This window comes from Talpa europaea, assembly GCF_964194135.1.
Source record: "Talpa europaea genome assembly, chromosome: 12".
NCBI classification, from domain to species: Eukaryota; Metazoa; Chordata; class Mammalia; order Eulipotyphla; family Talpidae; genus Talpa; species Talpa europaea.
The window spans coordinates 67642999-67658552 of NC_140079.1; the positions used below are offsets into that span (position 1 = coordinate 67642999).

General features: G+C 39.0%; 1 protein-coding gene across 4 annotated transcripts in view; it reads left to right on the top strand.

The window, feature by feature from the left end:
* Positions 1–341: 341 nt before the first annotated feature.
* Positions 342–15554, top strand: part of PBX1 (PBX homeobox 1) — a gene marked incomplete at both ends in the record, with an annotated part of 273185 nt that continues 257972 nt past the window's right edge. For all 4 annotated transcript variants that reach the window (XM_084251229.1, XM_084251230.1, XM_084251232.1 and 1 more), the window contains 2 exons: positions 342–532; positions 3789–3862. In XM_084251229.1, coding sequence (XP_084107355.1) covers positions 342–532; positions 3789–3862 — 265 coding nt within the window. The remainder of the gene's footprint in view (positions 533–3788; positions 3863–15554) is intronic.

Here is a 15554-nt window from a genome sequence, read left to right on the forward strand (position 1 = left end):
GTTTATTTATTTATTTATTATTATTATTATTATTTTTTTTTTTGCTTTTTGGAGTCAACACCCTTCCCTACCAGCCCTTCTCCCCACCCTCACCCCGCAACCCCTTCACGCCCCCTCCCCCCGCCCCACTCCCCAGCCTCCCACCACCATCCTCCAAAGAGGCAACGGGATTTTTTTTTTTTTTTCTCTCTTTTGGTCTTCTTTCCACCCCCCACCCCCCCTTCCCTGTTTATCCTGCGAAGGATTTGAAGACTGCTTGAAGGATCAAAAGCCTCGGTGCTTCCTAGGAGCCGGGCCGAGGAGCAGTCGAGGAAGAGCCGGGGGCTCGGGCGCCTTTGGAGATGGACGAGCAGCCCAGGCTGATGCATTCCCACGCCGGGGTCGGGATGGCCGGACACCCCGGCCTGTCCCAGCACTTGCAGGATGGGGCCGGAGGGACCGAGGGGGAGGGCGGGAGGAAGCAGGACATTGGAGACATTTTACAGCAAATTATGACCATCACAGACCAGAGTTTGGATGAGGCGCAGGCCAGGTGAGATGGAGGCTTTTCTTTTCCTTTCTTGGGGTTTTTTGTTTTTCTCCCTCTCGCTGGGGGAAACAATGGGAACCGAATCTCCACCGCGCTTTCTTTTTAAATGTTATTTCTTTTCCCATTTTGACAAGCAACTATATGGCGGAGGAGTAAAATGGGAAGAAGCGTTGTTATTGAAAGTGTTATCGCCCATGCCGTGATGTGGCTGGATATATATATATATATATTTATATATATATTTATATATATATATATATAGTGTGTGTGTGTGTTGTGTGTGTGTATGGAGGTATTTATATTTATCCACACTAACACTCAGGCACGCCGAAATTTCTGCCAACTGATCCTGAAGCGGCCCTCGGCACTTTTTACTGCCTTACAAAGTATCAGAGAGAGCAGAATTGTCAAGTTTGGAACAGCATTCCATGCTTGTGGAGGGACTCCGTAACATTACTAAATAAAATGTCCCACACACTTTATTTGCAAATTTAGCTGACTCCTTACCTAATTCACAGACTTTTAGTTTTCTTTCTTGATAGACCCTTGCAATTTTTTTTTTCTCTCTCTCTCTTTCTCCCCCCTCCCTTAGGAAAAAAACAGGGTAATTCTTTGTCAGTGTTCTCAGCTCTCCAGAAAATATTTTGCATTCATTTAATTCTGTTTCACAAAGAGCTAATGGATAGAGAGAAAATATAATTTTTGGAGAGAAAATATAATTTTTGCTTTTAGAGGTATTTGTTAGTATTAAGGGACTCATATTTAGTTTAACTTTATTGTCTCCTAATTTGAGTTCGTTTACTTAACCTTCTGTAGTAGAGATTGTATGGTACTTTAAAAAAGGAGTGGGGGACAAAAATCAAACATGCCTGCCCCTCTCCCCCCATGCCTGTTTCAGGACCACTTAGAACACAGCTAAATAGGAATGAAGGCATGTGTGAATTTTATATATTTCAATGCTGTGGGACATGAAGGTCTTCATTAAAGCAACATAATAAAGAAGCTATGGAGCTTCTTAACTTAATCCGCTGCCAGGTATATAGTTCTCCACCTTGGGATTTTACAGTAATTTTCTTTCAAAATAAAACATAGATTCAGTGGCAACCCTCTAACAGCTTGCCTAAGGCCCATCTTGAAAGGAAGAATTTTAAAAATCTAATGACCATATAAATCTATACAATTATCCAGCTTTGTTAAATCTCAGAGGTAGTTGTTTGTAAACATATATACACATTTCCTATACCTCAGATTACTTAGTTATATGGAGACACATCTCTATATTTATTTTTGTCTAAGGGCAATAGGAATTTGAGTTGAGAAAATGAGAAGCAGCAGTTAAAAGCATGGATGTTAAGAATTACACTCATATTTCCGCTGCTAGCACATGCAACATGTAAACTCAAAAGTACTGGGGTTTACGGCTGCTTGAAAACTTGGAAATGTTCAGAGACTGGAACTGTCCTAATTTTTTTTTTTTTTTAAATAGGGGAAAGTTTATAAAAATCAGCCGGTTGAGCTTTTGAATTTTATTATCTGAAGAAAAGCAATGGGTATTGTTAAGTGGAAGATTTCCACTGGCAATATCTTTTTGAATTGAAATAGATTTCTCTATGACATTGTTCCAGAAAAATAAACTCAGACATACCAATAAACTGTTTTAATCACAAGTTTGTGAAGTGGAAGGGACCGGTAAGCATGGAGACTCACCACTTCTCCGATGTTTAGTCGCACTCCTTTTTGTACAACTGAGGGCAGTTGTGGCTTGGCGGGTTCCCCCTTTTAATGGCCTAGATGCTGAGAGAGAGCAGACACGATTTTGGGAAAGGGATATTTTCTGTTATTTTTAACCCCATTCATGTACCATGCATTATTTCTATAAAGCAGAGCAGTATTTTTGGAATTGTTTTGTTTTGCATTTGGGCCTATATATAAGAATACAATTAATAACAACTATTTTAAAAGACCCCCAAAGAGGCCTTTGATACATTGAAGTCTTTTCCATTTTTTTTTTTTTTTCTCACCCCACTTGAGAACTAAATCACCAATAAGCTTTTTGGTTAAACAATGTAACTCTATTGAGCAAATCCTCTATCTGTTTTTCCTTTCCCTAGTCACACTTTCATAAGGTCCATTTATTATTTACAAAGTAAACCATTAGCATTTTAGATGCAATGCAAGTGTTTATTTTGATTTGCTTGGATTTTGAACTTACTACTTCTCTGCTGTGCATTATGTAGAACCTGCTTCTGGTTTCTGTTCTGCATGAGGATGTATGTGTGTCTATTATTTTTTTTTTTAAACTTTCAAAGGGATTAAAAAGAAATTGCATGTGTCTTGAGTGCCAGGGGCTCCATTTATCTTTACACGTTAATTTTAGTTAGTAAACAGAATTCCCTTAACTAATAGCTGATACGATCAGTATTTTGTTTCCAAAACAATATCCCTCTGCTAAGTGCTTCCCTAGTAAAATAAAGGGAAAGGTATTGTTTTGTTCAAGTGCATTCTGAAGACAGACATACACAAGGATCAGGTAAATCACTAATCTAAAAGGGAGAATCGTATTTATTTTTTCCCCAATGGGTGCAAGGTCCTAATTGTAAATAATTGAATTTCAACACCTGCAAATAAGCGGTGTGTGCACAAGAGGCATAATGTGAACACAGAGAAATGAATTTATTCCCCATATGGGTATGTTTGCCCCCTGGCAATGCATTTCCATACTCTTTAACTTGGGGACTGAAATTTTATAAATTGACAGTTCTACTCAGAAGACCTTTCAAGCATCTTGTGTTTATGAGAATACAGGGGCATCTGCGGAATGAATTCGAACACATGGATGAATTAAATTTGAAAACACACACAGACCGAGAGGCAGACAGCTCCTAGGCTGTGATGGTTGCATAGATTATACAAAACTGTTAACCCATGCATTTGGCTTTGCCATCTTCATAGCCCTAGATCAGATTATTGTGTAAGAATTCCACTTTGATTAAAGTACTTTAAAAAAACCCAACTACCTAAATGGGCATAAAATAGGTTAGTTCTGTAGTTAAAACCCTACTCTCTCTCTCTGCTAATTAACAGTATTCTTTTTCTATGGTGGGATTCTGTATATTAAGTCATAAAACAATTGAAGCATGCCACAGAGTTGTGCTTGCTATATAATTTTGGCAAAATGTTCACATTTTTCCCCCTGTGCATTATCAGCAGTTTGATCTTGAAAGTCCACCTAAGCTATTATGTTGTTTCTTTCTTGCAGAAAACATGCTTTAAACTGCCACAGAATGAAGCCTGCCTTGTTTAATGTGTTGTGTGAAATCAAAGAAAAAACAGGTAGGAATGAGATTGCAACATTTAAGCATTTTCTTTGGTCAATAGACTCACTTAACCAGCAATCACAAGCCCATTATTTAAATATTCAAATTCTAGATTAAAAGTGCTCTTAAGATTGATCGAATATTCCAATAGGAAGTCCTGGCAGCCCTGCTTCCTGAAAAAGAAAGCTCCAAGTTTCTTTGACAGTTATTATCAAGTATTACTGGTTTATTTTCCTTTACTCTTGACTTCTTTGAAACTGAGGCTACACTGTAGTTTTTGAAGGGAAATTTATAGAATTATGTGCCCTTGGGGCAAAAATATGAAAGTAAAAGTCTATTTCCTAAAGGAAGATATTTTAGTCCATATTTAAAATCCTGGTTTTTTTTTTGTTTGTTTGTTTGTTGTTTTTTTTTTTTGGAGTTGGATATGGAGTCTAAACTCTTTAAAGTTTTCTTTCCTTTTTTCCCACTTTATAATTGCATGAAGCAGCAGACTAGAGGTTTTCAACACAGTGTTGTTAAATACCTTTGTGAAAGAACTCAACAACCTCAAGTTATCGGTATTTGAGTACCCTGTTATTTTACAGCAGGGAGAATTGTTGGGTTTAGGAGAATATAATGCTAGGAGAGCATTCATTCTGTTGTTTTTCTACTTTCTAGAACCCCATATCATGGACTAACACACTTATAACACATCCCAGGAGGGCATTTAAATTTTAAAGCAACAATTAAAAAATAGCAGTCATCAATCAGAGGTGTTCTTAAACAACAGATGCTTTGGGAAGGACATTTAGCAACATCTTCTTGTTTGTTTATTTTAATCCTTAATTTTCCATAGTGGGTGAATCTTTCCCTTGTATAAAGAAGAGTTGAGAAAGCAGTCTGAAACCAGGACTTTAAAAGATGAGGATCGAAGAAGGGTGGTTATATAAAGCGGGAGCTTCTGCTGCCTTCTGACTTGCTGGCTGGCTTCAGAGCCGTGCAAAGTACCTGACACCCGATTTATTTATTTATTTTTTACAACAAGGAGTGTAACAGTCAATAATTCATATCTAAACCATATAAGCAAGGGCATGACATGAATGAAAGTGACAATAAATATGATTGCATGCCGGGTTGATATACATTGATAGTTACACATAAAAAAGGTGGGGGGGAGGGGGAAGGACACACAGGGTGGCTTTCTTTTTGAGAGCTCTCTGTGTTTCTCTTTCAAAAAAATAGTTTCAAGATGCGCCCATTGATTGAATGTGTAATTATTTAGCTCTTGAAATGTTCGTAAAATTAGTAATCGGCTCCTTTGTTGAATGTTATGTGTTGTGCATACGTCCTAGACAAAGCACCTGAGTGGTGATGTTCAGACCCTCCAGTCTTTCAGGTTGCCTGACCAAAGCCAAACCTTATTGCAAAGCTGTTAATTGCATTGTTTTAGCTGCAGAACACCTTTTGAGAGATTTATGGATTGTGCATACAAATATCTAAAAGTGTTTCAGTTTGTCACACTTTTTAGGTTTTTTTTTTTTCCTTATTAGCCCAGAACAGGAAACATAAGTGTATATAGATATACACACACACATATATTTTTTCCTTCTCTCCTTTTCTTTCTTGCTTTCTTACTCAATCACTTTCTAAATCTCTTATTTACTTTGAATATTTGGTTTGTCGAAATTTGTTTTGGATTGAGTATGTATTCCTGCTTATCTCGCTTTATAAAATGTAAAATCAGGATATAAGGGCATATTTGATAATCCAGGCTAAAGAGATTCTATTTTTGAAGATGCTATCAGATTTGTATTGGAAGGAAGGCAATCGGGGCGCTTAAATGTGTGTTGTGGACAAAGTGTTTAATTTTAGTCTTCTAATTAAAACCTTTTGAGGCAGTAGATCAAAGTGGGTGGGTGTGAGTTGTGATCTGGTTCAGGTGTGGGTCCGAGAGTTTGCTCCTTACTCATACTGGCTACACTATGGTGATAGGACACAGTTGTGTTGGTGAAAAAACACTCCAAAGGTATAAATTCTTGTTGGATTTATGTATTTTTAAAAATTTTTCTGTTGTTTAATGACATTAATGCTTGGAGATTTTTTAAAAAAATTAAGTTAAGGTTTTGTGTGTTTCTAGAAGAATAAAGTTTAACAAATAGTTTATTGAGTACTGTCAATTAAAAATGATAAGAATCACTTGCCTCATGTTAGGGGGAAATAAATACACATAGATAGTTTTGGCTTGAGAGAGCACCCAAGGGTGAAAGTAAAAAAAAAAAAAAAAGAGAGAGCGTGAAGAGAAAAACAAGCCTATTTCGCTCTCATTCTTCAACTTGTGTGTTCGAAGGATTAAGGGGAAGGGAGAAACTTCTGGAATGTTGAATGTTCTCTGTTAAAGGTAGGAGAGGACTGTGGTGTGTTGAAAGGAACCCTTTGATTCTAAGTCACGATTACTTTGTTACTCAGGATCTGCTAACCCTCTCCTGCGTGGATGGGTGGCAGACACATAAAGTGTCTGTAAAGTTGTAGAAGCTTTTTTCCCTCCTGATGCAGAGCTAGTGAAAAGATCCCCCTGGATTCATCTGCATTCTTTATTGCTTTGGACTTTTTCTATTGTTACTTTCAAGCCCCTTCATACTGAATGAATGTTTTTGAGCTTCCACCTCAAGCCTCACAGAGGTTACCTGGTTGAGGATTTGCTTTGTATGTCTCTTGTCTTCCAACACCAAGTTCACAGGTTTGGCTCACCTGGCTGGGTTTATAAGGAACACAGGACACTCTGAGGAGCCTGGGAAATGCACTCCATTGCTGCTTTTGCTTTTGACTTTTTGGTAATGATTTTATTTGGAAAACTCAGACATAAGTAGGAAAACTATCTTGGAACTTTAAGGAAATAGGCGCGTAGCACCCAAAGTACATAGCACTGACTACATTACAGTTGATTGATGGGTATTTAAGTCAGAAATTACTGTGGGGATATTAAAAAAAGAAGAAACGTGAGCCTTCTTGTTTCAAAGTGTGGGTAAGTTTTTACTTTGATAGCTTTTTGCTTTTTTTAATAAATACTAAGAAAAAAAGAATGCTTAGGAAAAACAAACGGGCGGCAGATCTCAAACAACAGCAAGAAAAAAAAAACCCTGTCAAGACTTACAGCCACGTACATTTCAGTAGTGGCTTTTATCGGCTTGCTCCTCCTGGGAACATAGAGATTTAATATAGAGTTTAAACTACTTACTAACTCATTTTCTTTTGCTGTTTAAGGACCATCCCGTGGACTTCTGAGATATTAGCAACAGGCTGAGTTTTACCTATATTATATATGCGGTGGTGCTAGAGTTGATGGGATGGAAAAGGAGGGAAAAAAGTCAAATATATTGCATTTCTTAAAAAAGACCATGAATATATTTTAAAATGATTCTTGATTTTTAAAAACTTCTTTATCAGAAATCATGCAAGTTTAAAAATTATAATAGGAAAATACAAAAAAAAAATTGGGTGCCATTTACAGAGGAGAATATTTATAGATAGCAATGAATACCTGTAATTGTTGTGAATAGTTTTTAATTTTAGAATATAATAGCTATATGTGGCACTTTTCAGTCAATTTTTCTCTGCACATTATCTGAAGTTAAATCAAATCACTGAAGGAGGTTAAAAAATAATTTTTTGCTTCCTTAACACCCTTTTGTTCTCTCTCTTCTTTTTTCTCTATGTTCAATTAACACCCCCATCACAGAACTGTAGTTTTTTTTAAGTCTACTACTGTATTTCATATCTGACACCCTCCCTTATTATTCTCGCCTGACACTTCTTTTTTAATATAGCAATTACATTATGGGGCTTCTTTGTAGCATTAGAACGTAATTTGTGTGTGTGCAGGTACACACGAGTGTGTGTGTGCGTGTGCGCATGTGTGTTTATATGTAGATGGAGAGGAGACTAGAAGAAAGCAGGGAAATAATTCTGATGGTATTAGGTCTTGAGCAGAGAGCAGAAGTAAAGTAACTTCGGACTGTTTAGAATTGCCTCTGATCAGATTCCTTTTGGGGCTGAAGTGGTGGGAGTGACTTTTCTTCGGCGTTTACATCTAGCCGGCAAAGGCAGAAACTTTTTCTTGCTGTTGCGACAATTCCAGTATTGGTTGTTTTTTGTTTGTTTTGAGTGTGTGTGTGTACTGGGCTGAGAGGAGAAAATGGAACATGTGGAGGGGAGTTACAAGCCTGTTTTACTTGAATGCTACCTTTTGGGCACAGCAGTGTGCTGGCAGAAGGAATGTGATTCGTCTGTATACCCCTTATCTGGATCTCGGCTATAAATGTGCACACTACCACTAGGAGAGAGGATGGGTTTCTCAAGAGCACTGTCCCTTCTCTGCGTGTTCCCATTTTTGTGATTCGCTTCGAAGTGAAAATTCTGGCATTTGAGAGGTGGGGTGTAGGGTGCCGAGAGCTCTTCGGCCATCCCTACCAGAATGGCATTTTTGGAAATTAGGGGTCATTAGACACCCATCTAATCAGAGGGGTATCTCTGAGGAGTAGAAATGAGAGAGCTTTAGGTTCAGCTGAGGTGACTAGGAGAGGATATCTGAGAGGGGAAACGCAGAAAGAAACTGTGACCTGGGAACTGGGGGGTGTTGGAAGCTGTGAGCAGTGGGGGTCCAGTTGGGAGGCAACTGCACCCCTGCCCAGGAGGCCATGGCCAGCTTGTGGATTTATCTTGCTGCCGATGTCAGGTCCTGTCGTGTGCTCTTCCACTGTGTTCTCCTGACACATGTGAACTTTTGGTTGTTGTTGTTGGCAAAATTACAAAAATGCCCCCAAACAGGAGAATAAACTCAACCCTAGATATCGAACAGAGTTAAAAAGGGAAACTTTAAAATTTTAATTTAAAGCATATCCCTGCATTCTTTTAAGACATGGTTTACTTGTAAGCCTTAGAAAAATATATTCTTAATTTTGATCTCAAGCCTCTGCTAGTTGAATGCTGTTATGTTTTGAACATGGAGTGAATATAAATATACTTTCATTCCTTTTCCTTTTTATATATAAAAAAAAAATTGCCCCAAGTGCCACATGGGAGAAGGAATGTGCTAGATCCAGGCCTCAAAGACAACTCTTATTCATTTTCCTATGACCCCGGGAAGCACCTGTCCATTTGCATTGCCATTTCAACCTGGGATAGAGGCTTATAATCTTTCTGTCTCCACCCTGCCCCTTACCTGAGATGGTCTGGTGAGGTTTATGGAATACAATAATTGATAAATAAAATAAATGGAGGATTAATGAGTTGTTTGCAAAGTGCTCTGAGCTCCCTGTGCTATATAAATAAAATATTTATTTTCTATAATAAATTGTCTTGGGACTCATATCCTGTTTCATTTCATAGAATGTCATTGTGTTAACTCTTTCGAGTAACACTAGTCTAGAACTAAGTAGTAGAGTAGTCTCTTGTGGGGACAATTCTCTGGGTGAATCTTGCCCATTTGTACTTAGAGAAGTCACTTATTCAAAATTTGGCAAAGTGATCTCCAGAAAGAAAAACAAAAGGTACAGGTTAACCTGTCATAAGATTATAAAACTTATCTGCCTTTATGGCAGAATAAGGTCAGGAGTGACGTTTTGGAAGGTCTTATCTCTGACAGCTCTGTTTCAATTTCTCAATTATTGGTGGGAATCAAGATTGCAATGGGTGGACAAATTCGTCCTTTTTTGGTTTGGGTAAAGGTTAGCACTGTATCTTCTACTGATACTTTTGCCAGTAAGTAGTTACTGGTATGGGTTCCTCACCTGAACTATTTCTGGACCCACCACCAGTAGTTAGTTATAAGATAAGTGTCAAATTGCTTAAGTAATTTCAGGAGTAACTATAATAGTGGTTAAAGATTTGGCATCTACAGCCAGGGTTCTGAATTTTTAGCCCAGATCTCCTACTTTTTAACTGTGTGACTTTATTCAGTTACTAAAACTCTCTGTGCCTTGTTTTCCTCATCTATAAAATGGAGATAATAATGGTACCTATATTCTTGAGGATTATTGTGAGGATTGAATGAGGTAATACATGTAAATTATAGTGTCTGGCATAGAATTAACAGTCAATAACTCTTAGCTTTTATTATTTCTGGCCCTGTTTTCTTATATGAAAAAGAAAGGCTTGCACCAGATGGTCCCTAAAGACCAAGCCAATTCCAAGACTGAGTCTGTGCTGAAAAAAGACAAAAATCGCTGAATTTAAGATTTGCTTTCTTTTGTTTCTCTTGCCATTCTCTTAAAGTGAGAATTAGCTTTATCTGGCCAAAGGCTGGGACTAGGTTGGAGAAGAAGAGAAGAAAAGAATGAGTAAGAGCAAAGACAAAGGTTTTTCATTATCCACCAACTAGACATCCACTACCTGAAAAGCTGGAATTGCTTATACTAGTGATGGTGTTTTCCTAGCATCAGCAACTGGAGATATTATGTAATCACAGTTAAAAATATTTTCCCTCTAAAAACTCATGGGACTCTCCATTCAACTGGCAAAGTTTTAAAGCAGGAAGAATAACACAAAGTAAGTTTAGGGAAATCTCCATGCTTCCTGGCTTCTTATTACATTCCTTATTTAGGAAAAATGTTATCATTCATCTAAAGCGAGGCTTGATATATAGCATACTTATTTGTTTGTACCTTTCTTGAAATATGTTTTATTTAACATGAAATACATGCACTTAGGATTCATCCACATTCATTGGTTTTAGTATATTCACTAAATTATGCAACCATCACCACAGACTAAAGATATTTTTGTTACCTTCCCAAATACCTGGTACCCATTGCCAGTCAATTCATATTTCTTTCTTTGCATGGCCTCATAATCATTATTCTCTTTGTGGATTTGCTGATCCCAACCATTTCACATAAATGAAATCATACAGTATAGGGATTGTTATCAGCTTCTTCCACTTAGCAGGTGTTCAAGGTTCACCTGTGTTATAACAGTTATTAATATGGCATTCCTTTTTATGGCCAAATAATATTCCACTGTATGGATATACCACACTTTATCCATTAATCAGTTGATGAACATTTTGGTTATTTTCATATTTTGTTACTAGGTGTGGAATGCTGGTATACAATAACTCTGTTTAGCATTTTAGAGAACTGCCATACTGTTGAATGGCTGTGGTAGGTGCATTCCTAAGTGATAATATGAATGATACTGTTTTATCCTTATTGCTCTAGACTTCTGTTTTTCAATCTTTTTCTCCAACCAATTACCTATCCTTCTTCATGGTTAGGGCTTTACTGGATTTTTTTGTCTTCCATCATTATCTGCCCAGTGAAAAAATATTTTGATGCATTTATTGAGTTGAAATGTGTGTGATTACTATTTATGTGAAATCTCTCCGGAGTGATTTTGCAATTTAAAGGGGAAAAAAGCAGCAAACCAAAGAAATGAATTTTGACTGTTGGGATGTCAGGTGTCAGGTACCAAAGAAAAGATGTTTCTAAAGGAAAAAAAAAAAAATGATTGGACAATGATCTGAATAGTTCTGTGATGTGACAGAGAGTCTGGACTTGGAGGCAAACCAACCTGAGTTCAAATCCTTGTTTGAGTAACATTTGTAAGTTATTTCATTTAATAGAACTTCCGTTTCCTCGTCTGAACAGTAAAAATAATAATAGTAAGAAGAAGAGGAGTAGGAGAAAAATAAGGAGGAGTAGGACTTGCAAAGAGGACTAAAAGGACAATAATATAAAACACATAGTCAAAGAGTATACTCAATAAGTGTTATTTTTCTGAAGTCACACTATATATGTCCCTTCTGCTGATGACCCTTATCCTGGACCTGATCCTGTCTGTTCAGCTGAGGTTTTCCTGGAGCTCCACCCAGGAGTTTTAGACTTACCAAAATGCTTCCCAGTCCTGTTTTTAAATGCTTTAAATGGTTGTCTGTCAGTGAGGGGGAAAGTCAGGGCAAAACTCAGCCCACAGCATCCCAACTTGAGTCCTGTATCCCTCTCTGTTGCTCAATCCCAGGACTCTGATCAGACTTTTCTAGTAGTGTTCCATTTTGAAATGTAAAAAGCAACCAGTGAAAAATTTACATAATACTTCTAAAGAAATCTAAAATATTTCAAAATGGGGCCAATGTAACCATATATGAACTATTTTACATTCTTTTATTTTTTGTATGAAGACTTGGCAATCCATTGTGTATTGTACACTTGTAGCACATCTTCAGTTTGGATTAGTCATGCATTAAGTGCTCAAGAGCCCTGTGTGACTAGTGGCTACCATATTGGACAGCAGGCCAGGGGTTAGTTGTTCTGGGATAAACCTTTCCTTTCTCCCTTTTTGGGCCAAATTTTCACATTCTAAGGAAAACATATGATTGTACTTGACTCGAATGTCATCTGGTAGTTTCGTGGTATTTGAAATTCATTTCTAATAGAGAGCCATGGTGCAGAATAAAGCATATTCAAGGCATATTTTTTAACTGGGAATATCCCTCTTGTAGGAGCTAGTAGGAGGTGGTTCCCTCAACCTCCTTCTCCTTTTTACTTCTTTCTCTCCCTAACTTTTTTGTTTTATGTTTTGTTTCCCTATTGTTACCAAAATCTTAAATGTTCCTTAAAATAGAAGGAGTGGGTGGACACAGCCACCTTGTTTACAGCTAAAATATAATGGCAGAAACAGAGGACTCCATGGGGGACAAGAGCGTGCTGGCCCCCGATTCAGGAGTTCTGAGACCTAAGGCTGTTGGCATGTTGTTCTGAGAACTGACGAGTGTAGAGAGCTGACATTCCATGGACTCTGAGCCCTGCATCCATAGGAGAGAAGGAAGGTGGAGCTTTTATAAAATAATACTATTTTTTATTATTGTAGCATTTCTAATTTATCCTGTGACTCCTTATATCTTTTCTAGACAGTTATGTAAAATTGGTTATGGGGGTATTAAAGCTACTCCATCAATCTGATTGAATTAGAGAAGGCAGCTCATGGGGGGACTCAGTAATTTTATTTATTTTTTATTTAAATGGTCATATCACATTTACAAGGCCACGTGGAGGCTGGTCCATTTTACTCTATTGACTCCATGACTTGATGCAAATAATGTTTCTTTTTGAGTATTATCTATAGGTAGCTGTTGGATTCTAGCTTGGAAGTCACTTTTTGGAAACTACAGAGATTGTTGGGTGCAACATTGGAAGTGCAGCGTACTTTTACAAGTTCATATGGTGCAGCTCAGGGAGTCAGGAAACTTGGATTTGGTTTTCACTCCAAAATTTTAAGAGCCAGTGCTCATAATTTGCCTCAGCTGAAATCCTAAAATATTGTCTCTTTCCTACCTATCAGTGGGGGTTCTGGAAACTTAAAGTGAGGATATGTAGAAAGATCTTTGATTATCCTTAAGAATGTGTGGTCCAGTAAGTGTGAGAGAAAAGTTGTGTGTTTGCATGATGCTTTGAGAGGGGTTTGAATCTGCCGTTAGGTTAAAGAATGCAGGTACCTAGTGGCCTGTGCTGGTAGGGCTGAGAGAGGGGAGAGTAGTCAATCCTTTTTCTGATGGCTTTAGGTGATTTGGGAGTCTGTGTTGTCCCCCTAAGAGAATCCCCTGATAATTACCATTGTTAGTAGAATTGAAAGTGTGTTTCCCTTTTGCCCCTAGCAAAGGAAAACTCTCAGAAACCCTGAAGGGCGCTCTCTCTATGGCTCTGAAGGGCTCTCTCCCCCTCTGGATATGAGGGTGTAGACCTTAATTACTTTCTGCAGAATTTGCATGCAGGGGCTCTAGGCCAGGCACCCTGCTTATATTAATACATTTAAAAACAAAGCAAGATGGGCCTCCCTGGTGGCTCAGTGGGTTAAGCACAGCACTGTGAAGCTATCCCAGCCTCTGCAGCATGAGTTTGATCCCCTGCCAGGGAGCTACCCACGTGGCACAGCAGACCTCTCCTGTCTGCCCACTGCTCCCCTCAGCAGTGTATTTCAATCAATCTGCCTGTTCTACTCCCCACTCTGTCTCTGGTGAATCCTCTCACCTCCCTCCCTGCACCTCTGGCCTGTACCCCAGTTCTTGTATGCATTAAAAAAAATCTTTTAAAAGAGAAAAAGCAAGATAACACAAACAAAGCTTTGCTTTGTGTGGCTCTCTAACTAGGGTCTCTGCCATCCCCTGCCCCTTTTAATGCCTGGGTGAGTGCCGGTGGTGGTGATGTGGGCAGCTCAAGATAAAGACCTGAGAAGTAAACTCCTTGGGTGGGGAATCCATTTCAGCAGCTTTGTCCAGAGGCCAATTAAGGGGGAAAGGAAGTGACAGCAAACTCATGAGACACGAGAGAGTGTGTTATGTGTTTCTCTGGAGCTTGTGGAAAAGAGAAATAGGAGTCCTGGGAGGAGTTCAAGGGCATGTATCACAAAATAAAAGTTCAGGAATGCAGGACAATGCTGAGAAACAGTGGAAAGCTGGGTCGTCAGCCCCATGGCCTTGTGCTAAGGCTACTTTTAGACAGAATCACAATGCTGCCAGCATGTGATTGGGAGCCAGGTCCTGGGTATTCGGCAAGACAAGCAATAAGCCTTGCAGGAAGGGGCTCAGGGAGGTCCTCTAGCAAAGCTATTGCCCTGAGCTGGTGCATAGGTGTCATAGCCCTCGCTGGAGGAGACACACCCCCTGTTAGTATTGACCTCCAGCTATTAGACCCCCCAAAATGGGCCATCATCAGGCCCTTCTCTTTAATTCTCCGGGCTTTCTGTCTCCCCCTCCTTAGCCACCCCAACCGACCCCACTTACTTTAAACACCTCTCCGTGTAAGTACTTGGCACAAAGTCACAGGGGTCAGGGCCTCCAGGTATGTGTGCTGCTGTGGTCTGTCCTCTGGCCTGGTGGTCTGTCCTCAGGGAGCCAGATTCAGGTCTGTTCCTGCATGATGTTTGATCCCTGGAGCCCACCAGCCACATTTTGGGCATATGAGGTGCCCATTCAGAAAGACATTGGTGTGGTGGTTTGCATGCAGAGGTGAAATTCACCTGCGGCCTGCAAGCATGTATGTGAGTGTATGTGTGTTCATGAACACACATCTTGATTTGCAGCTCCTTCCTTTCTTGGCCTTGTGTCGCTTCCTCTATTCAATAAATATTCCAGCTGATGCTTTCTGGTCTTGAAATGAATCAAATAACATAATCTGAAGTTACTGCAGAAACCCTCCCGTCTCTATCTCTCAGCTCTTCTAGGGAGCACGTCATCTTCCCCTGCGGAGATTTTTAACCCAAAGAACCTTGATGTACTTTAAACAGCCCTGACATTTGTTTTTGTTAAGCTTGGTCTGATTCCTTTAGCAGTTGAAGAAGGTTTGAGGCCTTCTAGCATACCTAGTTTCTTATACTGTGGCTTGTCTTGTCTCAGAGGAGTATCAGAAGGGCCCTCTAGCTGCCTTAGTTTTGCAAATCTTTGGAAAATAGAGAATTGATTTTGGTAGTTTTCCTCCCTCCTACCTAAACACATGTCATGGCTTCCCCTCCCCCTTCTAGCCTGCTGGAGTGGAGGGCGGAAGGGGCTGTCCCTTTGTACATACCTAAACCTTATTACTTTATTTTTCTTTCTAGAAAGTTACACAAGGAAAGATGTTCTGGGTGTGTGAATATTATTCTTAAATGGATTTTCGTGCTTTCCTATTACTGCTCTGTTACAGGGCAATCACCAGGTTTTACACTAGACCCTCCAGAAACTTTCTATTGAATGAATGTGA